Source organism: Hydra vulgaris, chromosome 09, assembly GCF_038396675.1.
Source record: "Hydra vulgaris chromosome 09, alternate assembly HydraT2T_AEP".
Classification (NCBI taxonomy): domain Eukaryota; kingdom Metazoa; phylum Cnidaria; class Hydrozoa; order Anthoathecata; family Hydridae; genus Hydra; species Hydra vulgaris.
This window is the reverse complement of record NC_088928.1, coordinates 9,915,001-9,940,132: the sequence shown is the minus strand read 5'-3', so window position 1 is coordinate 9,940,132 and position 25,132 is coordinate 9,915,001. Positions and strand designations below refer to the sequence as shown.

The 25,132-nt window shown below is 26.3% G+C and overlaps 1 protein-coding gene and 2 long non-coding RNA genes across 8 annotated transcripts; 1 reads left to right on the top strand and 2 right to left on the bottom strand.

Moving 5' to 3' along the window:
* Positions 1 to 319: 319 nt before the first annotated feature.
* On the bottom strand, positions 320 to 10,215 carry LOC136084547 (uncharacterized). Of its 6 annotated transcripts, none has more exons than XR_010640628.1 (5): positions 10,044 to 10,207; positions 2,320 to 2,396; positions 1,253 to 1,850; positions 824 to 1,020; positions 320 to 721 (listed from the first exon to the last, which is right to left on the bottom strand). It is a non-coding gene; the product is annotated as an uncharacterized LOC136084547 (long non-coding RNA). The 6 variants fall into 6 exon arrangements; XR_010640627.1 differs by lacking the exon at positions 10,044 to 10,207 and having other exon boundaries at positions 1,253 to 1,407; positions 1,507 to 1,850; positions 2,320 to 3,184; XR_010640629.1 differs by lacking the exon at positions 10,044 to 10,207 and having other exon boundaries at positions 1,253 to 1,407; positions 1,689 to 1,850; positions 2,320 to 3,180.
* LOC136084548 (uncharacterized) lies at positions 3,266 to 5,951 on the top strand. Its single transcript, XR_010640632.1, has 3 exons — positions 3,266 to 3,607; positions 5,566 to 5,639; positions 5,788 to 5,951. It is a non-coding gene; the product is annotated as an uncharacterized LOC136084548 (long non-coding RNA).
* A 3,214-nt stretch (positions 10,216 to 13,429) lies between the features above and the next one.
* Positions 13,430 to 21,329, bottom strand: LOC100204848 (rRNA-processing protein FCF1 homolog). The gene is made up of 9 exons (XM_065804678.1): positions 21,201 to 21,329; positions 20,633 to 20,700; positions 18,831 to 18,896; positions 18,607 to 18,755; positions 17,506 to 17,578; positions 17,341 to 17,428; positions 14,051 to 14,145; positions 13,633 to 13,667; positions 13,430 to 13,552 (listed from the first exon to the last, which is right to left on the bottom strand). The coding sequence occupies exons 1-9, from the start codon at positions 21,201 to 21,203 to the stop codon at positions 13,539 to 13,541; spliced, it is 591 nt and encodes a 196-aa protein (XP_065660750.1). The 5' UTR covers positions 21,204 to 21,329; the 3' UTR covers positions 13,430 to 13,538.
* Positions 21,330 to 25,132: the final 3,803 nt, after the last annotated feature.

Sequence of the window (25,132 nt, the reverse complement as noted above, 5' to 3'; positions counted from 1 at the left end):
TAATTGGAAAAAATCAAAAGTAACAAAAATATGTCGCGTCTGAAGCTTTAATTCACCTGTAAAGTTGACCGAGATTTCATCGCGGAATTTACTAGCATTTTTATTCCTTAAGAAAACCTACGAAGATCGATTTTTGAAATATAGTATTACATATCATTGAAAAGAATAAAAGTTAAGCTATAATATCTAACACAGTATTTTTACCAGTCATTTTTTTACATGAAGATGTGCAGCTAAAAAATTTGGATAATATTTTGATATTTTTTTACTAATCGTAAAACAATATGGCTGACTTATTTCGACAACATGTTAAAGTAACTTTATACAAACATATTAAATATATATATTTGACATAAACTATACAATTTTATTAAGCAAAATCATTTTACTATACATAAAATATAAAATTTATTATGCAGTTTTCTTTCTTCGAGGAATGATGGGCGGTTTTAATGACTTTGCCATTATGCTATTTCATATGAAATGGACTCTCATTATACTTTCTAATTTTCGTATACCAGACATGCTCGAGTATAGTCTTTCGATATTATTAAACTCTGCATGAACACTCTCACCACCTTGCTCCCCATATAATCCAAGACCTACTCCCCATGTGCTTAAAAATACTCCCATGAGGTTCTCTAACATATACATTTTGGGAGTTATTGATTCTTCTGGCCCAGTGCTTCAAAAAAACTTCTTAATTCACATACTGCTGTTTCTACCAAAAAAAAACCTAACTAGTAAATGTAAATAAATAATTGAAAAATTTGTCTTTAAACAATATTTATTAAATATTTCTTATAATAATCGATAAACTTACCAAAACGCTTGATTTTTTCTTCGGTGAATAAATGACATGAGTTCATTTCATTGTCACACTTAAAATAGCTGTTAAACAAAATATTGAATTTTCGTTGTATGTTAATCACCTCCACATGAATTGGATGTTCTTGATATTTTATATGATTGAAAACTACTTAGGGAATCGAGTCACATAACTTTTTATATGTTATCAACCTAAAAAATAAAACAAAAATCATTTAACACATTTGTATAAAAGTTTTTATTATATGCATATGCTTTATATGCATAAATACGTATATGCGTTGCAATATACTTGATTAGGAATGTTGATTGGAAATGATAATTTAGTGCAGAGATTGTAAAAACCTGCATAACATAAAAAAGAAATTTTAACAGATTTTATTTCATGAAAATTTTATTACAGATTTATATTTTCATATTGTACCTTCAACATTTTATGAACATGATTTCCAGTGAATGAGCAACTATGGTATGCTTGTCGTTGCACTCCACAGGACTTTAAAACAGAGTCAATTCTTATTATTTTTGGCCAATTCCTTCTAATAATTCAACTTTACAACATTCTACAACTTGTGCCTCCTTAAAAATTAAATATAATTATTGTACAAAAAATCCATATAATACACTCCGTAAAATAATAAAAACAATGCTCTAAAAATAAATCATTATTTCTAGTACTATTTAATAGATATCTTTTTTATTCTCTTTGATTTTAACAGTGCAATTCTCTTTGTGTACATTAACTGCAAGTAATCTGAATTTTCAGGGTTACAAAGTACATCAATGACACTTGTATCTTGAATAAGAAGAATTTTGTTATTTATATCATCAATGGGATATTTTAACTGGCATATCTCTACCTGCTTTTCAACATATTTGTCAAATTCACTCAAGTTAAGGTGTTTATCATTTATTGCGAGAAATCCAGCTAGTTTGATATCAAGGAGATGACATTCAGGTTCTAACATGTCAAAGAATTTTAGAAATATTCGCAATGAGATGTGAAGAGCTGGTATTGCTATCTGTAAAATGATTTATAACAATCCCATAATAGTAGTGTGTGTTATTAAATATATATATATAAATATATATATATAAATATATATATATATATATATATATATATATATATATATATACACATACATATATATATATATATATATATATATATATATATATATATATATATATATATATATATATATATATATATATATATATATATATATATATATATATATATATATATATTATATGCATTAAAAGTTCGGCAACAATTTATACACATCTGTTCAATTGGTATATCAAACAATGGCTCATCAATTACATTATTGAATTTCTTTGCATTTTTAATGTTGCCTCTTTATTTGCATTTTTAATGTTGCCTCTTATTACAAATAAGTTATTTAATTTTTATAATTTTTGCAATTTCATTTTTGTAATTTAATTTAGAATACAAGATTAGTCAATACAAAACTTAAGACTGACTTGTTGCTCCTGTGATTCCATAGATAGCACACAGAAATACATAATCACCAAATATAAACACACACCAACTCTTTTCCCTATAATTACAATTTATTAAAGTTGATTAAAAATGTTTTTTATTTCAAACAATTTTTTAATAAATCAAAGAGCAAATAAATTTTGGAAATATTTTATTATTTGAAGTTGTCTTATTTCATGTATGTGCCTTGAGAGTCCAATTTTAAGGTTTGCTCTATAGTCTTTGGCCTCAAATATATTGAAAACTGTTGTATTATTCTTTGAATTAGGTTTAGAAACATTAGCTATCTGATAGCTCATTTTAAATGAACCACCTCCGTGGTCCCCACCAACCTTTACATGTATTTCACTAGGATTTATCTTTTTATATGTTAGTTGTTTATATCTACAATAATAAAAAATAAATTATTTATTTATAAAACAAAGAATAGAATTTATACAAATTATTTAAAGAAAACTTCAATATATCTTGAACTTACCTTTCTAATTCATCCAGCACTAGTCAAATGTAGTAAGTTTAGGTTGAAAATTTGATTACTTCAAAAATTTTAGTTTCCTGATATTAAAGAATGGTAAACTGACTGATCTATGAAGAGAACGAATTATTTGGCGTACATCCTGACTAGAAAAACAACTTTTAGGGAATTGAGGCAAATTTCCCCCCTCCCAAAGGAAAATTGTGACATACAATTTTTTTATAATTTTTTTTTCAACTTTTTTAAACAGTAAGAAAATTAATTAATAGAATTTGTAGAAAAGATATTTTGGTCCTTATGAAAATGTTTTTGATTAAGTTTAGATATTATAAGAAGTTTGATAATTTATAATATTTTTATTTCTAACTTCAAAATATTTTGTATTAGTATTTTATATATATATATATATATATATATATATATATATATATATATATATATATATATATATATATATATACATATTCACTTACATATCACTAGCATAATTAATATAAGTGACATGCCTTATAAACATAGAGATCATTTATCATTTCTCAAGATTATTTGTGCTTGTTGTGGCAAAAAAAATTTAAAATGTTCTATGTTGGAACCTGGAACTCAGTTCCTAAATCTGGTTCAAATGTATGAAAATAGTAACTACAATCCAGATCTACTTTCTAGCCCAACAGGTTTATGTTCAAGCTGCAAGGTTTACTTATACTCTGCCAAAAAAGGAGAGTCATTATCTATTGTAACTTTAGAAAATTGGTTGCTCACGTCTGAGAGAATTAGATTACTTCCAAGATTTAAAGGTAAATATGTATTCCATATTTCTCTGAAATATATATATATATATATATATATATATATATATATATATATATATATATATATATATATATATATATATATATATATATATATATACAGTCGTATGACAATTTATTATGGCCACCCAATAAATTTTAACATACCTTGCTTATCTTTTGTTTTCTTGGCATTATAGTTCAAAATTATATAATTTAATTTATTTGGATGCATACAATATAGTTATACGTTGACAAAATTATTTAAAATTTTATGCTGGCGTAAACACTGTCATTTTTGATAGCCATTTTGTGTGACGCCATCTTGAGACTTCTATTCTTACAGTGCACGTGGTGAATACTCTCTGTTAGTTTTGGTATATTTTTCAAAGTTATCATTAAAGTAAGCACTCAAATCGACTAATATTACTTTAAGAATATTACATTACATAAATTAACATAAAAATATTTTTATTTCACTCAGTATTTTGTGATTAAAATTATTTTAAGTAATAATAGAAATTTTCGTACTAAAATTGGTTATTTTTTTAGAAATGGGCAAAAAAAAAGGACTTATCTCTAGAAAAAAAAAGTGAAATCCAAGCACTTCTTACAAATACTGGTTTTTCCCGAAGAGGAATCGCCAGAAGATGTAATGTTTCTAGAGTGTCAGTGCAGAATATCCAAAAAAAAATTGTCAACATGGAAAACCTGACTCCAAAAAGGACTGGGAACTGTGGTAAAAAAAGAATTCTTACTCCACGAGGTGAAAGAATTCTTACCAAAATAGATTTGGAAGATAGGCTAGCATCAAATGATGATATCACTGAGAAGTTGGAGAGCTCTGGTATTAAGATGTCCAAGAAAACGGTTCAGCGTCGTCTACACGATCTTGGCTACAGCTCAAGACGTCCGGCCAAAATTAACGCCAAAAATGATGGAGAAGCAATTAGAATGGGCAAAAAAATATAGAAATTGGACTGAAGACGATTGGAAAACGGTATAACAGATTATTTTATTAAATAATACTTTAAATTTTTTAGATAATCCATGCATTGTGGTCAATGAACCATCATATAATATTTTTAGGTTTGCTTTAGTGATGAGAGCACGTTCCAAGTCTTATCAAAAAAAGCACAATACGTGAAAAGGAAGGTTGGAGAGAAATATTTAAGTAGCTGTATTATTCAAACCGTCAAACATCCAACCTCGGTGATGATTTGGTCGGTCATTTGTGGGAAAGGAATGGGAAGGCAGTACATTGTTCAAGGGATAATGAACCAGGTGCAGTATAAAAATGTCCTGGAACAAAGATTGTTACCTCAATTGACGGAATGGTTTGGTCCAGAGGAAAACAAAACATTCATGCAAGATGGAGCACCATACCATACGGCTAAGTCTATCAAAATCTTTTTGAAAGATAAAAATATTCCTTTGTTGGACTGGCCGGGAAATTCGCCGGATCTCAATCCTATAGAGAATGTTTGGGAGCTATTAAAAAAGGAGGTGGCCAAGGAAAATATTACAAACAAGGTGGTTCTAATAGAAAGTATTATCAACATTGGAACCACAATGCAAGATTGCAGGAAATGGCAGAAAACTGCATAAAAAGCATGCCTAAAAGGGTACAGGCAGTAATCGATGCAAAAAAAAAGGGGGGGGGGGTTACAAAATATTGATTGTAACTAAGATATTATATGAATATTTTTTATTAAAGTGTATTTATTCTTATAAAATGGTAATTTTTTATTAACACACAACCTGATTTTTTATTAGAATACGTCTTTGGTAGATAAAATTGTAAAAACTGATGGAAAATCACAATTTTTCTAGAGTTTCTATAAAAATTGTAGGTGGCCATAATAAATTGTCAGACGACTGTATATATATATATATATATATATATGTATATATATATATATATATATATATATATATATATATATATATATATATATTTATAGGTGATGCAGAGTCAACCTGCGATTGTCCACTATATGTTATGTCCAGAGATAAATCCAAAGAGGTAAACCTTAAGGTAATGTATAACTTTTAATGTAAACATAGTAACAAACGTTTGAAAATCAACTTTCATAAAATATAAGTTGTAATTTACTTATTCAATTTGAAAATTGATTGAGTTACCATTAATAATAACTTATAAAGTATAAAAAATTATTTCTTAGGATGTTTTAAGTGTTTATTTAAATGAACCTGAGATATCAAATAAAGTTATAAAAAAATTTGCTTTAACTGTTATCAAAGAATTGGAGTTGGAATTTAACTGTTATCAAAGAGTTGGAGTTGGAATTCAACATTCCTGTAGTAAGAAAGATACTGTGGAGAACATAAGAATGCTGATGATCTCAAAAGGTATTAGAATAAATAAATTATAGTCTGTATAACAGTTCTTATTAAATCTTATTACAAGTTTTAAATGTTAAATTTTAGGTTTAAAAACAGTAGAACAAGTCCTCTCCAATTCTATAAACGAAATCCAACAAGTTCAAAACATTCAATTGGGGGAAACTATAAAATTGTAGACAGGTGGGACTCCGTTAAGTTTACAGATAGGAAAGAAGAGGACAATGAAAACAATATCAAGTCAAACTTTCTATAGTATAAAAAGAAAGCACGATCTATCAGATTCTACAATAAACTCAATTGCAATGGATTGCAGAAAAGATTTGGGTAGATTGGGAGTGGAAGCTAACACTTCAAAGAAAATAAAGATATGGTCATCTAGTCTTGATGATTATTACGCAGTAGAAAAAGTGGAGTTTACAGCTAAGAAAAAAGTTGGTAATAAAAAAATCCTACATACTGTAATTAAAGATTTTGTGTATGTGAAAGATTCCAAATCACTTGTTGAACATATTTGCACTGTTAGGGGACTAGAAGTAGATAAAGCTATTATTCGTGTTGGAATAGATGGTGGTCAAGGATCCTTAAAATTTGTTATGAATGTTTTTAATATAGAAACAGATATTGACTGTCGAGAAAACAAAAATACTGGTGTTAAGAAAGTTCTGGTATTGGCATTTGCCAAAAATCTTACTGAAAATCATGCGAACCATCAGATAATTATCGAGAAAATAATGCTCAACAGACTTAAGTTCTACTAAGCAGCAGATCTTAAACTGCGAAATATAATTTTAGGCTTATCAGGACATGGAGGAAAACACTCTTGTTTATATTGCAATGGTGAAAAGTCAAATCTGGGAGAACTGAGAACTTTCAATAAGTTAAAGTTGCTGTATACAAGCTTTGCTGAAAATGAATCTAAGAAATGTTCTATGCAAATCTACAAAAATGTTATTTATCCATGTCTGCTTGATGTAGCTGGAAATACATATGTACTTGATGTAGTTCCTCCACCAGAACTTCATTTGCTGATGAAGATTGTTACAGATATTTCTGTTTTATGTAAAGAACCTGAAATTGCTGTATGGCTAAGTAACCATGGGATAATTTGGCATGGATATAATGGAGGTGGGTTGGATGGTAGAAATGCTAACAAAATTCGGAAGCTTCTGCCTGATTTGGAACAACCTATTTTTGACCATTATCCTTCTTATAATCCAGTTGTTGAGCTGTTAAAATCATTTTCTATAGGTAATTTATACACACATCTCACACACACACACACACACACACACACACACACACACACACACACACACACACACACATTTGTGTATGAACTATTTTTTCAATTTAAAACATAACTTTAAATTATATGGTTAAATTTCAACATTAACCATGACATTTTAGTTGTCGATAAGTGCTTTGGTATGAAACTTCATGAGGGTTACGCAGATGCCATTGCAATTTATGTTAAGAAGTTAAAGGTAAATTAAAATTTGAAAATAATTTTTAAAAAAAGTTTGAAAAAAGAAATTTTAGGAAAGTAATTATTGAATATGATGTAGAAATAAACATGGAAACAATTCTTATTTATAAATATTAAGTCATAGGCATACTAGCTATTTATTTTTTACTTTTGATTTAGGAAACTGAACTTTATGTTAAAATCAACTTTAACCACAATCTCTCAATGGGGTGGAAAGGTCATATTATTGAACACCACCTCATTAATTCCTTAAACAATATTAGAATGCCATTAGGCATATTTGCTGAGCAATGTTCTGAATCTGTTGATCACAACATGCTGAAAACTCTGAGTAGATTCGCAACATCTGAATCCAGATCAAACCATGGAGAACTACTGAGAAGAGCAGTGATTGAATACTCAAGCAATAGAGTTTAGATGATTTCATATAAATCAATCATTGGAAAGTCTGTGAAATAGTCTGTGAAAAACTTGTAAAATCCATAAGTTTATTGGATTTCCCTATTATAATACGATTACTTATCTTTTATATAAAATTGTATGTCTTGTAAATGATACTTTTTGTATTATATTCTGTATAATATTTGTTATTTTAATACTTAATAAATTCATTTATAAATCATGTTGCTTTATCTATAAGTTTATCCTTAAGCCTAGTTTTGTTTGAGTTTGATTCTCAATTTTTCATGGACTTTCTTATTTTAATATATTCTAGTTATATTTTATTATGTCTTAGATATTATAACTGTATTATATTATACATATTTGTTATTTTAATACTCTATAAATCTATTTAAAAATCATTTAGATTTGCAATTTAGGACTTTTTTTATATTTTAACAAGTAAAAAATATAATAATTTTAAAATATTCCCCAAAAATATTTTTAAAAATTTGGGGAGGGGGAAAATTTGCCTAAATACCTTAAAAAGTTGATTTTTTTGTTAGGATGTATGCCAAACAATTTGTTCTCTTCATAGATCAGTCAGTTTACCATTCCTTAATATCATGAAACTAAAATTTTTGAAGTAATCAAATTTTCAACCTAAACCTACTACATTTGACTAGTGCCAGTAACTTGATTAAATGCAATGGTAAATCATTAATATATGCTGTAGGAGTATCTTTTATTTCAAAAGTTCCTTTTTTATTTTTGAATTCAAACAGAAATTCTTTGTTTTCAACAATCAAATCATCACCTGACCAATATTTTGAAACTTTTTGCTGATTAGAAAGTGATCTGAAATAAAGATAAATATAAATAAACATATATGTGCATGTGCAGGACCGGATTAACATCCTCAGGTCTCGAAGTTCTTACCTAATCATTTTTTTCATCTTTTCCCAAGGTAAACCACAATCTGCCGTTAGCGATACAATATCCTCTGACCCTATCTGAACTTGGGGGATGTTTGCTTTTTTCAGTATATTAATTTTATCATTTTCATTAAAAGAATAGGGCGTAAGTGCTGCTTGATTTATTTTTGCTTTTTTTGCTGGTCCTGCATTTTCAATAAGTGATTGTTGTATTTGATTTTGATGCCTTCTAATAGTTTTCTGGATTAAACTATTGGTCTTTAATAGACTATCACTTTAAACTGTATAGTCTATTAAAGACCAATTATTTAACTATAAAATATTCTTTAAACTATTATTTGTTAATATTGAATATTTTAATTTAAAAATAAATATAGCTTACTCGTAGACCACCTGAAGGAAGTTCAAAGGAATATGATTTGTTTTTTGCCATTTTCAATTTTGCTAAGTGAGCAAATGCATTGTCTAACTCTTTTGGAATTTCACAATTCTCATTTATTTTATATATCTCTGTAACTGTCAATGAAGAGCTAGACGATGCGGAACTATATTGTGATTTGTTTCTAATTCTGCATGTTTGTTCATGTTCTTCTTTATAGCTTATATTTTTTGCAGTAAATTTTTTGGTGCATGTATTATTACAACACTTTATAACTAAATTCTTAAGTATAGCTTGGATTGGCGTAGCTTTCAAGATACTACCAAGAGTTATATTAGAGCAACATATTGTGCATTTAGTTTCTGTCTCTAATTTTCCAATTATGTTTGGAAAAATGCATGTTGCACAAAACAAATGTTGACAATTATTAAGTAATACAGGTTTATGTAACAATCTTTTACAAATGTTGCATACACATCATTTAATGGTGATCTTCCACACTGCTTTTTTTTCTTCCTACCAGATTTTTTCAAAAAACATATGCATCTTTCAATGAAACAAGTTTGTGGCCATTGACTTAAACTGAAATTAGAGGTTGTTTCTCGCTGTTCTATATTTCTCAAGTTTGTGTAACATTTAATGCAAATTTTAGGTGGGTGGGTGTCCATTCTGTCTTCTTCTAGCTCAGTGAAAAATGCCCGATCAATTCTAATCTTTGTATTTTTTGTGTTAATTGGGTCATTGCCGATATAGTTTCCACATAGTCTGCACAGTTTTATAAGAATTTAGATGATAGTTTTAGAAACCGTTTAGTTCTTGCTTTCAAAAATTGAATTAAAAAAGTTAAAGAGTTTAGAACAACATAAATAAAACATAAAATTTAAAAAATAATACTTTTTATTACAGCTCTTGAAAGTTTGGTAAAAAGCAATCGAATCAAACTTTTTTTTAACTATCTATAATATTTTGTAACTTGTCTATTTTATAAAACTTTACAACACTAAGAAAAACAAAATACAATTGTTTAAAAACGTGTTCCAATTTTCTGTATCTAAAAGTACAAATCAAAATTATTGTGAATATCAAGATAAAAACAGAAAAACTCCGGAGACGCATGCGCACTATAAATGTCTGGTATCGAAATTAAACGACCGTGAATAATTCGATCTCATACTAATTTTAAGTTATCTTTAAAAAATTTCTTTTCCCGCCGAAATAACTAAGTTTATTATTATTTTATTTTGTAGAAGTTTGCGTAAAGTTTGTTATTATTTGCACTGTTATTGCAAATTATTTTTGTTGTTCGCTGTTTTTATTAAGGTCCTATTCTATAAAAATCGAAAAAAGTTGATTTTTCAAAAGTTACATATTCTTGAAACCCAAACATTCTTTATTCTAAATATATAGAGATTATTATAGCAAATGATTTTAAAAATGCTTTAAAATAGCAAGTTTTGTAATGAAGTTAAAAATGTTCCATAACAACGCCCTTAGCAACAGGCTGTTTATATTTAAAAAAAAATAGATGTTTTAAAGTGTTGCGCCATATACTCTTGATTTGGATTTAGTTTTTGACAATGCTGCCAGTAACTTTTCATGTTTATTTTCCTGAAATAGCAATAATTTTTAAGAACTGTTATTATTTTTACATATATTATTTACAGAAATACTAAAAGCCTCGTGTTTAACTTTATTTGCCTCGTGTTTTTTCTATTATGGGAAAAAATAAATATAATTTAAATTTAAGAAAAAAAGTAAACTTAACTCAATCAAAAATGTTGACATCTCTTTTTGCAAAGAAGTTATCACAGCAGTAAGAATAGTAATAGTAAAAGTTAATAATTCAAAGGAATTGCCTTCATGCTTTATTTCATTGGCACAGACATTTTAAAATCAGTTGTTACTTTGATTAAACATTGTTGACAATTTCGTGATAATTCAATTCAAATCTTAAATGATTTATCGAAAAAGAATGAATTGACTGCATTTTTAAACATTTCTTTTAAAAAAATCTTCGTGCAATTGGAAGTAGTCTTTTTATTCTAGCAAAGAGACCGAAAAGCAACGTTCTGTAATGTCACCATTTGAAGTTAATTATAGATCTGTCGTTGCCATAAGAGAGATAAGAAGTCATTTTAGTTTAGAAAAGTTTTGTGGTCTAATGAACTCACCTCCTACATAAAAGCATTTAATGGTATTCAAGATAGAATTTACTATCTTGAATACCATTTATTTAACTGTGTTGTCACTTTTTTTACTAGTGACTCAAGGAAATGTATTGACTATCAGGTTCTTTCAAAAATATGCAGTGTGTGTGCATTATTAAAATCAAGAAAAAATAGCGAAGCAGATCTTTATAAGAATATGAAATGTTGTCCTAAGTATTTGTTGGTGGTACTATATTAGACATATTTGAATGTTTAAATGTTACACCAGGTACATTTGCTATTCAGTATTGTACCAAGACATCCCAAGAATGAATAAAGTCGATGGAAAAGAAATCGCTCGACTCCATAAAAAAAAGAAAGCAGTTTCGGGCAATATGGTTTTACTGGTATAGTAAATGAAAGTGAAGATCTTATGAAGCAGGAGTATTTTTGATTTTAGTTTTTTGTTATTTTTTAATTAAGTTTATGTTAACGTAGTTATTGTATTTTGTAACATAGTTATTGTCTGTTTGTGTTGAAATTTTCAGGAGTTGTTTATTATATATATGTGTACACTCACCTTACAAAAATATTTATGTTAGTTAACTGGTTCCAAATAAAAGGTTTAGGTTCTAAGTCTTTTCGGGGCTATTTTTTAGGCCATGATTATTAGGTTTTCTTACAAAAGCTTAAATAATTTGTTAAATTACTTGATTTTGGCAGGGTGAGTGTAATCATTTGATATTAAAAAAACTGTGAAAATTTCATGATTATACCATTATTAGTTCACAGGCTGTTTATCGCAGCGCGTAGTCCATATTTAGGCTCCATGGACCCAAAATCTAGACCCCCCCCCAAAAAAAATTTAATATTCTTTTCTTTACTGCACTTTAAATATGAAATACTATTTTTTGTATAAAAATTATAAAAAATGAATGCATTTTTAAAATTTTGATTTTTTTAGTATAGAACCACCTTTATTAAGTGTTTTCATCTTTTTTGTCATAATTTATTTTGCTTAATCATTATTATTGTTTTCTTTAAAATAATTTAATTTACACTTCCTTTTATTGATTAATATTACTGTTGATTTTTCTGTTTGTTTACTTTATTTAGATATCACTCTATTGACTAGTTTTAAACTGAACGAGTGACACCCAACCTGAATTTGTAATTTTTGGTTGAATAAACGGTTAAAAAAAACAACAACACCTTAATGTTAAAATTTATGCGTATTTTGTTGAACAAATCTAATTTGTTTTAAAAATCAAAATACGCTTAAATTTCAACACTATTGTCCAAATACCCAAATTTTTCTTTGCAGCATACCCAAATTTTTATTTTAAAGGGAAGTTAATACTCCATATAAACTGAAATATATTTGTCATTCTACTTTTCAAAGATAAGAAACTGACGGTATGAAAATCTACTTTTGCACATGGCTTTAATGGTGTGTGATTCTTTGGCCATATAAAGTTTAGAGCCCCTCATTTTTTGAGCGCTTAACAAATTAAGAAATAAGGTTAAAAAAGAAAATAAATTAGCGATTTTATATGTTTACAACGGGTAATATTTCGTATCAACTTACTGGAAAGAGTGGTTAGAAAAACCTAAAGTAAAAACAACTTTAACTGAAAAAATAAAAAAGCAGTGTCATTATTTTCATTGTTTACAGTGAAAGTCCAGACTTCAGAATAATAAGGTTCGCAAACAATTGCCTGTTCTAAGGCATAAAATACTTTTGCATATAAGCACCTTAAATACCAGAAAAAGTATTTCATTTTAAAATTAATTTAGAAAGCGACTTTAGCAACTTTAGAGTTATGGTACAGTGCAACAAACGGAAAAAAAAATTAGTTTAAAGAAACAATTAAAACGCTAACTAAACAGATCGAAAATATATGCAAAAAGATCTTCATTTGTTTAGACAATAAAGAGCCATAGGCTAAGAATATAAAAATAACACCAATATTGTTCAAACTTCTGCAAAAAAAAACTTAAATATTATCTTTTTTATTAATCTATCTTAAATCTTATTTATTACCTGAATCTTATTTATTACCTGAAACAGAGAAATCAGAATCTTATTTATTAACTTAAAACAACTTTTAACAACGCAAACAAAAAACTTCATTTTAGTATCCATTTATTTAAACATAATCTAGATTGGGCATAACTCGATGCTAAATAAGTGACGCACATTCCCACGAAGTTTGTTTGATTTAAGTTTAAAATCTTAAAGCTAGTTTTTTGGTGCTGTAAAAAAAAAATAAAAAAAAAATAAATTTAAAGAACAACCGGTAAACTTGACTATGTTTTTGAATTTAAAAACTGACCTCCAAACGCATCTGGCATTCTTTCAATAGTAAACCTTAAAATTAAAAATAAATTTTAAATTTAATGAAAAAAGCAACAATAATAAATGTTAACAAATAAGTATTAGAAGTCATTAAACAAACTATATAGTTGTTTAGTTTTTTTTTGTAAGTCGAACACTTGTAATTCGAACTCGTGTAACTCAAAAAATCATTTAAGTTAAACAAATTACTCGGTCTCTTTAGGGTTTTTTATTTAAGATTGAACTCCTATAACTTAAAAACTGTTTTAATTCAAACATATTTTGAGACCCTTTTGAGGATTCGAATTACATGAGTTCAACTGTAATAAGGAGTCAACAATTTCCAGTCCGCTTTTATATTGGTTATCAAATTATAACCACATGCTAAAATTATAGTTACCAGATATAAAACATACCTATGTTGTGAAAGGTACATAATTGGAACACCAGGAACTTTTCGTATTCTGCGTTTAAGATCTCTATCACATGTTGCCACTATGTAACATTTATGCTAAAGAATTCATTTTTATCAATAAACGTAATCAATAAAAATATGTAATCAATAAACCAAGTACGTATCCATTTTACCATATAAATGAAGCAATAAAAAAAAGGTACTAAATAATAGAGGGCAATAATTTTAAAAAAATATTAAACAACTGTAAATTATTTTAAAAATTTTAATTTCCGAAACAAGCATTGTAAAACCTGCTCTTTAACCACTATTTTTCCATTAAACCAAAGTCTGTCCATTAAACGAAAGTTTTTTCCATTTGCGCAAAATAATGTTAACTCATTTGCGGAGTGCGGGGTACCCGGGTGAAATAACATTTACAAAAATAAAAGAAACGACTTTAAGTTTTAAGAAATTAAAATGTGTCAGTCATCAAATACTTTCATATTAATTTGGGTATTATTTATGGAATTTTTTTTTATTTTATTAAATAAGATTTAAAACAGGAACAGCATTTAAAGCTAGTTGTTTTATTATTAAAAAAAATAAAATAAAAAATAAAGCAACTTTGAAACCTTATAAAAAAATGTAACTATATTAATATAATTACTAAAATTATAAAAGAAGAAATATTTGACTGCAAACGTTAAACTTTTTAAAAAAATTTTTATTTCGTGGATACAGGTTAAAGTTGTGCAGTCTAAAAACGAAATTCTTATAACGAAAATATGAACTATATTTTTTTAAGTAAATGGAAATCGGAAATGATCTTTAAATAAAAAGTCTTCGGTACAAACTTTTACAATTTTCCATTATAAGCCTCTTTTAAATAAATTAAAAAAAAGAAGTTTAAAAAATTTAAACTGTTGATTTACTTGGAATCCAAACTGCGCTTATTAGCTACTGTAGTATCAACCGATTCATGACCAAGCACACTTCTCACTGCTGATTCAGCCAGACTCTTTTTATTAAAAAGCTTGCAGAATCTGTATGCGCTTGTCAAATAGTTTATTTTTCAAAAGAAATCACACAGCAAATCTATTCAAATGATTATTTTTTTTGTCAGCAAAAAATGAACAATCTTAGCAATTTAGCTGGGGTTTTTTGTTTAAACCTTTAAATAATGAACTTATATTCATTACCGCACTAAAATTTGTTTGTATCAAAAAATTGCTAACAGACTTACTAGTTAGTACTGACAAACTAAGACAACTGACAAGCTGCCTAAAATTGCCTTAAAATCGACTTATCATTCCACCATCCTATTCTCCGAACTGAAAATTTTTTTCAAATAATCTTCGTTAAACCAATATGTGAAAACATATTGAAATCTTTCCTAAAGAAGCTACTATCATAACTACAGAATGTTTAATATAACGTAATAACTAGCTATATGGGATTGGGAACTTTACATCACAAAGCATCTGTTTACTTGATCCCACTTTAAAATTCAGTAACATATTGTTTCACCTTGCTGTTATAGCACGGCATGCAGGTTTATATGAAGCTTTTTTGAATTCATCAGGTCAAAAAGAGTATAAATTTTTATCAACAAATCAAAGCGTAAGTATTCATTTGGCAGTTATATATTTACTGTGACACAATGCTGTGGCAATCTAATGGCTAAAAACTTGTGTGGCTCAATTAAATTTATTTTTTAGAAATGCTCCAACATCAAGATGCCGTCAATTTAGCAGCAAGACACTTATCTACCCTAGAAAACATCAAAATGTGATGCTATAAAACTATAATACCATTAATACTAAAATTATATTGCATCAGATTATTGCAAACAATTTTAACCTGGCAGAGAGGGATTAAAAACAATAGAAATTATATTTTTAAAAAACGATTAACGCATAGGAGACTTCTCTTTTAAAAAACAAAGGATTCTAAGTGCTGCCAACATCTAACATACAACTTTCTAAACCAACCTAACATTCAACTTTCTACACCAACCTAGCATCCAACTTTCTACACCAATCTAACATTCAACAGTCTTAAACTCTTAATATAGCTTCATGAATAAATCAGCAAGAACTGTTGAAAAAGAAAAGTTTTGGTGAAGTAAACAACCTTTGGTAAAAAATTTTGTTTGTATATATTAACAAAAGCTTTTAAAAGAACCAATTTTCATATGGTAAAAAAACAACAACACTTAATATTCAATAAGTTGGCGAGCTTTGCAAAAAAAAAAAAACAAAAAAAAACTTGTATTTTAAGTAGTTAGTTTAAAATCACCTAACAGTTTTCTTTTTTGTGATGGTAACTCATTTCTATCAAAACTTGTAATGATAATTTGTAAATAAACTTTTAGATTAGGCTAAAATATATTACTTAAGATCCTACATATTTGACACTTTTCTTTTGCAATACTTTTTTTTTCTACTTATTCTTACAACTAAAATGAAGTCAAACAATAAATTTAGGAAATTTCTCCATTTGTTAAGTCTACACTATCTTAAATCGGTTTAAGTTTTGGCATTTTCAATTTGTATTTTTTTAGCTTTAGAAAGCAAAGGATTTTTTTTCAAGTTAAATAGTACATTGAACCTGCTACACAAAAGATACATATAGCAAACAATCTTCAAAATGTTAACAAGATTTTTTTTAAGAAAATCTTGTTAACATTTATTTTGTTAACCTTATCTTACACAATTTATAAACTATTTCTTGCACTTGTAGAAATGCCACTGCTCTCTAAAATTGTCACAGCTGAATTCTGAAAATAATATACAGAAAACTATAATATAAAGACTAATTAGGCACAAAAGTAGTTAGTCTTACGGAAAATAAAAAAATAAAAATATTTTATCAGTTATTCCTATTAAATTGAATTTACTGTTAATGTCTGCATAGTATGACGGCATTTCTGAATATTAAAGAGCATTATTTATTAGAGAAAAGATTATGCAGAATACAAGAAAAATTTCTGGGTATTTTTATGTTAAAATGAAAAGTAGATTTGTTATGCATATAATTAAAACCTCATGAAGCAATACTTGTATAAAATATATCATATTTGTTTGAAAACAAAATTGATTAATACCCCTTAATATAATTTTTGGTTTTAGATTAGGTAAAAAATAAATAAAAAAAAACAAACAAAGAGAGGGAAGATGTCTTCTATAAATTGCCCCCTTTAATTTTTTTACACATTGTTGCCACACACTATGACAAAGAGAAATAAATGCATCATATTAACTGGTATAAAAATATTACCATGACATTTTCATATTTAAAATATATCACCTGTGTAATTCTATTTATTATACAGTCATCTGCATATGTTCCCGCATGCATGCATGGTAACCTTTCAAAACGTTCATCTTTAGCAACTCTGATAAGAAAAGCTTTATTTACAAATATCGATAAAGTTCATTATTAAAGAAAGTTTTAAAAAAACAAATGACAAACCTTAATGCAACTCTATAATGTGAACCAAGTTTTTCTAACTCTCCCATTACACAGTCTGTAATATATGGAATGCCTATTTAATAAAAAAAAAAGAATATTGTAAAAATGAACATAACTCTTATTACTCTTTACACTTTTATATATTACATTTTTTATTATTACTTTTATATATTACTTTTTTATATAATTTATATAATAATTATTTGTTAATTTTAATTATTTTATTTCAAAGAATGTATATTGTAACTACATACAATTGTAAAATATTTATATGCTAAAGAGTTAGGGTACTGACGCATGTTTATTTTTTATTCACATTTGTGTCACTTTTCCGGAGTATTCATAAAGCCTGAATTTAATGGTATAACTATTTAGGACACACACACACACACACCAGTGTCAATACCAGTGTTTTGTTTATTGATACCAGTGTTTTGTTGATACCAGTGATTTTTTTGTCATTATCAGTGTTTTGTTTGTCAATATCAGTGTTTTAGAGTTGAGAGAGTTGTAACAACAATTAACAAAAAAATTGAAAAAAAGTTGAGTAGCCTTCTTATCTAGTGCTCCCCGACTTGGCTTTGGTAAGGATTGGTTAAAATAATAATAAAAAAAAAAATCAAAAAGAAATATAGAAGACAGACTTTTATTACTTTCCTTTAAAAAGTTTATTGTAAATATTCAAAATTAAATAAAAACAGTAATAATAAATTTTTTTATAAACATGAAAGGTAAGCATTTAGAGGAAGCAGAAAGGACATTTTATCTATAAATTCAATAAAAAGAAAAAAAATATTGGATATAAGGTTTCAGCAATCAATTAAAAATCAAAAAGGAGCAAGCCATTAAAAAGCAATGAAATCCAAGCTAAAACAGCAAATTGAGACATTCATTGAATGTAAATAGAAATGTACATGTAACAAGAATGTTTGTACCTCAACTAAGTATCTACAATGTTCATGTTACCATAATGTTTTAAAATCTATAAAAAGGAATTAGTGTTAGTGGGGTGATGGGAGATTCCTGCAATTAAAAAAATATATAAAGTTATATATAAATATATAAAGTTCATAAATCAATTGATTGAAACAATCAACTTACATTTTGCATAAAGGCAATCTATCATTGATTGAAATATATCAAGTTTATTTTGAATAGAAAAATTTATAAAATTTGTATCAACAATGACTCGATACGGTGGACCAAGTTGCGTATTGTACTGAAAAAAAAGTGCAGACGATACCTGCTCACTAAACAAAATAAATATTAATACTAAAATAACAAAAAATAATAACAAACTTTAAATCTAAAAACTATAAACTAACACATGTCGAACTTGATTTTCTTCTTCCTTTTTTTTAATTTCTTCTTTTTTCTTCAGATTGGCTTTTCTAATTAAAAATTAAATTTAAATAATCTTTCTCTCTCTCTCTCTCTCTCTATATATATATATATATATAAATATATATATATAAATATATATATATATAAATATATATATAAATATATATATAAATATATATATAAATATATATGTAATAAATATATATATAATACATATATGTAATACATATATATATAAATATATATGTAAATATATATATAAATATATATATAAATATATATATATAAATATATATATATAAATATATATATAAATATATATATATATATATATATATATATATATATATATATATATATATATATATATATATATATATATATATATATATGTATGTATATATATATGCACAGAAGTGTTAAGTATAACATTTGGTCAAATTGAGCTAAGTACACAAAAATTGTCGTATTTTTTCAAACATTATTGTGCCCAAATATGGTAAGTGTACAATAAATTATTACAAGTCTACTAATCGTTTCAATTGTTACGAGTCTACTAAATTGCTACTGGTCTACTACTTTCAAAATGCTTTCATGTAAAATTACATCTGCGGCACTTAACACGTCTATGGATAATGCCATCGATGTGTGTGTATATATGTGTATATATATATATATATATATATATATATATATATATATATATATATATATATATATATATATATATATATATATATATATATATATATATATATATATATATATATATATATATATATATATATATATATATATATATAGTTGCGGACAAAATAATATTAATGTTTAGCAAAATAGTCATTTAAAATAAAAATTTTGTTCAATGTTAAATATAAATAACTTTTTACATAACTAGTACAAATATTGATTAAGGAAACTATAACACTGATTGGTAGCATTCTGAACTACAACATTGGTAGCATTGCTCAAACTACTGTAGGATTCCCACGAGTTTTATATTTAGATCTGTTTTGTTAAAAATTTTTTTTTTTTTGTTTGCTGTTGTTTTATTTGCATTAGCTTTTTGATTATTAGACTTTATTGACATTTATCAAAGGTAAGATTACTATTAGCATCAATACGATGAAATATCTTTAGTAATTAAGAATTTTTATTTGACTTGAGAAAAAAATTATGAGCCGTGGGAAGCATTTTACCCAAAAAAAGAAATAAAAGAAAGCTAATTGTAAAATTAAGGGAAAAGGGAAAAACATGAATTTATTCAAAAGACATTTTTCTTTTTTGATGATTAGAAATGCATTAAAATGGAGTTGTTTGTTGTTTAGCAATTTAAATAACTATAATGTTATTTAAATTGCTAAACAGGTTAATAACATTTCTTTATTGCAATGACTTTACAAATGGTGGCAAATGTTTAAGAGGTTTTTTAAAAAGTTTAATGAATTTTTTTTTTTTAAGAAAGTTTTTAATTAATAACAGAATATAATAAGACAAGCATAAAATAAAAAGTTTAATCAAGTACATAAAAGACAACCATTGATTTCACCATGAAATTAAACTAAACGTGTATAAAGATAGCTTGCGTCATATAAAATGCACATCTACAAAGTGAATTAAAAGTAGCTTGTCAAAAACAATAAAAATATTTTAAACCATTTTTCAAAATATTTCAGTCAAAAATAAACATAATGGAAATGCTTTTGCATTAGTGTGTATTTGAATCCATTGAAAATTTTTAATAGATTAAAATGTGTTTAACTTGTAAAAATTAAATAATTACATGCGTGTATCTTTTGAGCTGATCATTCTTTTAACAGTTGCGAACTTTCTAGTTTTTTTTGCTTTGCCCTAAAAATAACAGAATGTAACAACTTTTTAAAACAAATTTTTTTTACAAATTACTGATTAACTGCTATTTATTAAATTTTATTAGAAATTACTGATCAACGAACTACAGATTAACAATTTTAATGAATAATGCCGAAATAAAGTAGCCTGCAATTTTTTTTTCAAGATTTTGTAAGAAGCATTTTGGGATTTCAGTTGAATGAAAAGGAGGAGTTCGTTAGAAACAAATACCTTTACAACTTAAACTGATTAAAAGTTATGGTTTTTAAAGATCTAGTAATACAAAGGTTCCTACAAATATGATGCAAAGAGTTTGAGGACAATAAAAAAATAACGAAAAACCATGTTATTATATTTACATTATTTTAAAAATAAAATGACAACTAAAAATCATGATATTTTGTTTACATTATTTTAAAAATAAAATTATAACTAAAAATCATGTTTATAAAAATCATATTTTTGTATTTACATTGAAAGATTAAAAAAAATTTACTTACCATTTTAAATTTTTTTTTTTAAATCTAAAAGTAAAATAGAAATAATCAAGAACCTCATAGACCAAAAACAAATAATAAAACAAGTTGCCTTTTATCAATTTAATTGTGCTTTAAATTGTGGTTAAAACTAGAAATTTTTAATTTATTCATTTTAAGATATTTTCAGACACATCAACTATATGCTATGGTTTGTTGTAAAAAAATTCATAAAAAACTATATAAAATTTTAAATAAATTATTAAATATATAAATAAAGATTTTAAATATTGTTCCCCCTCCCCATTCCAAATTTATTGCTTTTATCTCATTAAAAAATTGCAAATAATTATTTTATTCTCAGTCTAAAATATTGTTTGAAGCTTTTAAAACAATTTTGCAGGGAATATTGAATAATATATTGAATATTGAGGAAATGTATTAAGAAAAAAAAAAAAACAACTTTTAACCTAACTGTGTTCAAAATTAATTTAAATAAAATATAAGTGAATGACCATACAACAACTGTATTAAATATATTATGATTTGAATTAATTATATATGCAATAAATAAACTTATTTTTAAACTTTTTTAAATTTTAATTTTGTAATATTTTTATTAACATAGAATATGGGTAGGCATATACACGGGGTTTAGTAGGTTTAGATAATGAACAGTTTCAGTTTCCTGATAAATATTGGATCTAATATTAATCTTTAAATACTGCATTTAACTGTTAACTTCATCACATGATACATCATATCTACATCATGCAGTAAAAATCATCCCAGATACAACAATAAATCCAATATCAGAACATTGTTTACTTTGTAATAAACTACTGATGGATGCAATATAAATTGAATTTTGTCCCAATGAAAATTGTTCCTACAACAAAATAGTAACTTTCTGAAAAACCACAGAGACTTTTGTCAATGTAAGAATGAACAAGAAATTTTGGAACTTATGTCAGAGTATTAATACTACTTATTGTTTCAGTTAGACTTACTAGCTCAGATTTGTCTGTTGTCTTCCATTGTTTTTAATAAATGAACCATCATCTCATCAAAACCATCTTGAGAATACAACTTATTTTCGAGTACCTTATATTTTCAAGTAGGTTTTTACCATCATAAAATTATTAATAGTTCTACTACAAACATATCAATAAGTTCGTGATTATCTTTTGATAGTTTAACTGCAATAACCATTAACTTAATATTTTGATGATACATGATGACTGATAATACACATCTGAAGAAGGGGGAAAATGAAAGCCATCTGCACAATATAATTAGTAACATTAATCTCTTCTTTTAATTTGTTAATAATCTTTTAATAATTTTAATCTTTTAATTTGTTAGACCAAGTGTGTTGAATAACTAGTGTTGAATTTTGAACAGTTGAACTTTCTGATTGCCATTAGAATATAAAATTATTTTTATTATTTTTCCTGTAAATATATCTATGTCAATTAAATTTAACTTCTTTATATAATTTATTGTGGGAATCTTCTTTGATCTATTGTGGGAATCTTCTTTCATCTATTTTGGAAACCTTCATGACTTGAGTGAACAAAATTTATATTTAAAGTTCTTTCTTAATTTTTTTGTTTGTTGAACTTGTAATAATTTCATTTTACGAAGGCAGTTCTCCTATTGAACCAGAGGAAAAATTTCAAGAATCATCCCTTTTGGGCATCTCAAAAATACTTCTCTTTGTATAGGGTATCAGAAAACTTAAAAAGTTTGTTTCATAACTTTAATATTTAAATTCTCATATGTTTAAGAATTATTTTTTAAGTTATTCACCATAAAAAATATTTAGGCACATACTTTCATTTCTATTGAACAAAAATTACATAAGTTAAAGCTAATTTTCTGTCACCAAAGATTTAGCTTAAAAAATTAATAGAGCTAAAAAAAAAAAACAGTCAAAAAAGAGGTTAAAACATTATTGACTGTGAAACCATAAAAAATTGGACAGTAAAATTTGGAGTGAAGTTTATTATATTATTAAAGGTTGTATACAAAAAAATTATCAAAATCTTAAGAAATTTGGTGTCTTTTTTGACATGTCCTGTAATTAATCTACAAGAGAAAAGTAAAACATATATTAAACTTTTTTCATAGAAAACCATTTCAATAAAATCAAAAACATCAAACTATTTAAACAAAATTTAAGACTTTGAGCCATTAGAGGTTGTTTGGACCACTATTAGCTTGTCTTTACAATACACACATACACACAAACTACACCAAAAATAAAACCAAAAAGGTACATTTATTTACAAAAAAATCATGGTTAAATTTTTATAGCTAAATTCATTGTTTGCTATAAATTATTAACACAAAACTAAATATCAAAAACTAAACATCTTATACAGCAAAACTGCATTTCTTATTAGGAAATACTTTTCTTAAAACAAGAAATATATTTCTTGTTTTAAGAAATAACTATCCATTAGGGTTATGGCATTTTTTGAATCTGTTGTGGCCTTACTTCTATAACCTGAGAAATGTTGAGTAATTGATAAAAAACTGGTTTAATGGTAGTCTAGTTCCAAAAAAATCCCCCCCCCCTCCTTGATAATAACGTGATTTTTCATAGATTACATGAGGACACATAAAACTTATTTCCAACCCATTTATGAACAGTCACAAAAATAAATAAAACTAATTGTAAATTATATTTAGTATTTATAAACTACATATCATTGAAGTGGATGAATAAAAGTAATTATTTTTAGCAAATTAGTTTTAACGCTTCACAGGTCATTCTTTCCAATAAATTTCACATTTGCATATTACCATTTTTTAGAATTTTGAAGGAGATCTTCCATCAATTTAACGCCTCGTTCAGCAATGATGTTTGTTCTTGGAATATGAACTACACTATCTTCTTTGCTCCAGTGTTTCATAAAGCACTTTAAAGCAGCTGTACACTTAATTTTAGTCAATGCATCAAGCATATAGTCATATGATTTATCATCAAATAATTGTTCGCTGAATCAAAGTTTTTTTTATTGATTTGCAATAAAAGTTGCTGCACTTTCAAGTTCACATCTCCATGTTGGTATAAGAAAATAGGCAAGAAGAACATATGATGCTCTAGAGTTCCATCTAGCACTGTGCAATGGAGAAAGGTTGTGCCACTTAATTTTTGGTAATTTTTTATGATTCTTGAAGTAACTAAAAGCTTCACATAACTCATAAAGGAATTTGAAGTCATCTCGCCATCCCAAGTTTATGTAATGATTAGGCTCAGCTTCATATGTATAATTCTTTTGAAGATTTTCATAATTTTCGGTTAAGTCCTTCACAAATTTATAATCAAAACCAGGACTTGTTGATTTACAACTTACAAAATGATCCAAAACATGTTTTAAAAGGAGATCAAGTATATGATGGTGACACCCAAAATATTGTGGTTTAGTAAAGCCTCTGGTTTCCATTTCATTTTGTATTTTTACAACTATACAATTTAAACTTCTTGTGTTTACTGCTGTTGTGTCACATATAACCATTGAAATACATTTCCATGCATCAAAATCATTTAGCAATTTTTTAAAAGTTTTAATAACATCATTGGATTTTCCACTTTCACATTTAGCAATTCTTAAGTAAGTCCTTTTCTCATTTTGAAGTATCACAACTTGGTATTCAATCTTGTTTATTTTCTTTCCATCAAAATGTAGGCAGAATTGTTCTTCTTGCACCATTTTAGCAACAATTTTCTTCATGCTTTCCCCTTGCCTAATAGTTGATCTCCATATTCCTGTCTGACTTGGAGTTTTTATTTCAATACCTTTTTCAAATAACTTTTTACAGATTCTAGCTGATTTATTTGTACTTAAAGATTCAGTTATCACAAGATTAGATGCTAACTTTGTTCTATTATATACTCTCTTTCTTGATTTTTTTAATTCCACTGATTCATATTTGTCTTGTGAATC

Coding starts and splice junctions, on each gene's coding strand:
- LOC100204848 (XM_065804678.1), bottom strand. Junction 18,897..20,632: donor AGCTCAAAAGATACACGCAT/GTAATTATTTAA, acceptor ATTTTTAATTAG/AAAAGCCAATCTGAAGAAAA. Junction 13,668..14,050: donor ATGTACCTTTCACAACATAG/GTATGTTTTATA, acceptor TTTAATTTTAAG/GTTTACTATTGAAAGAATGC.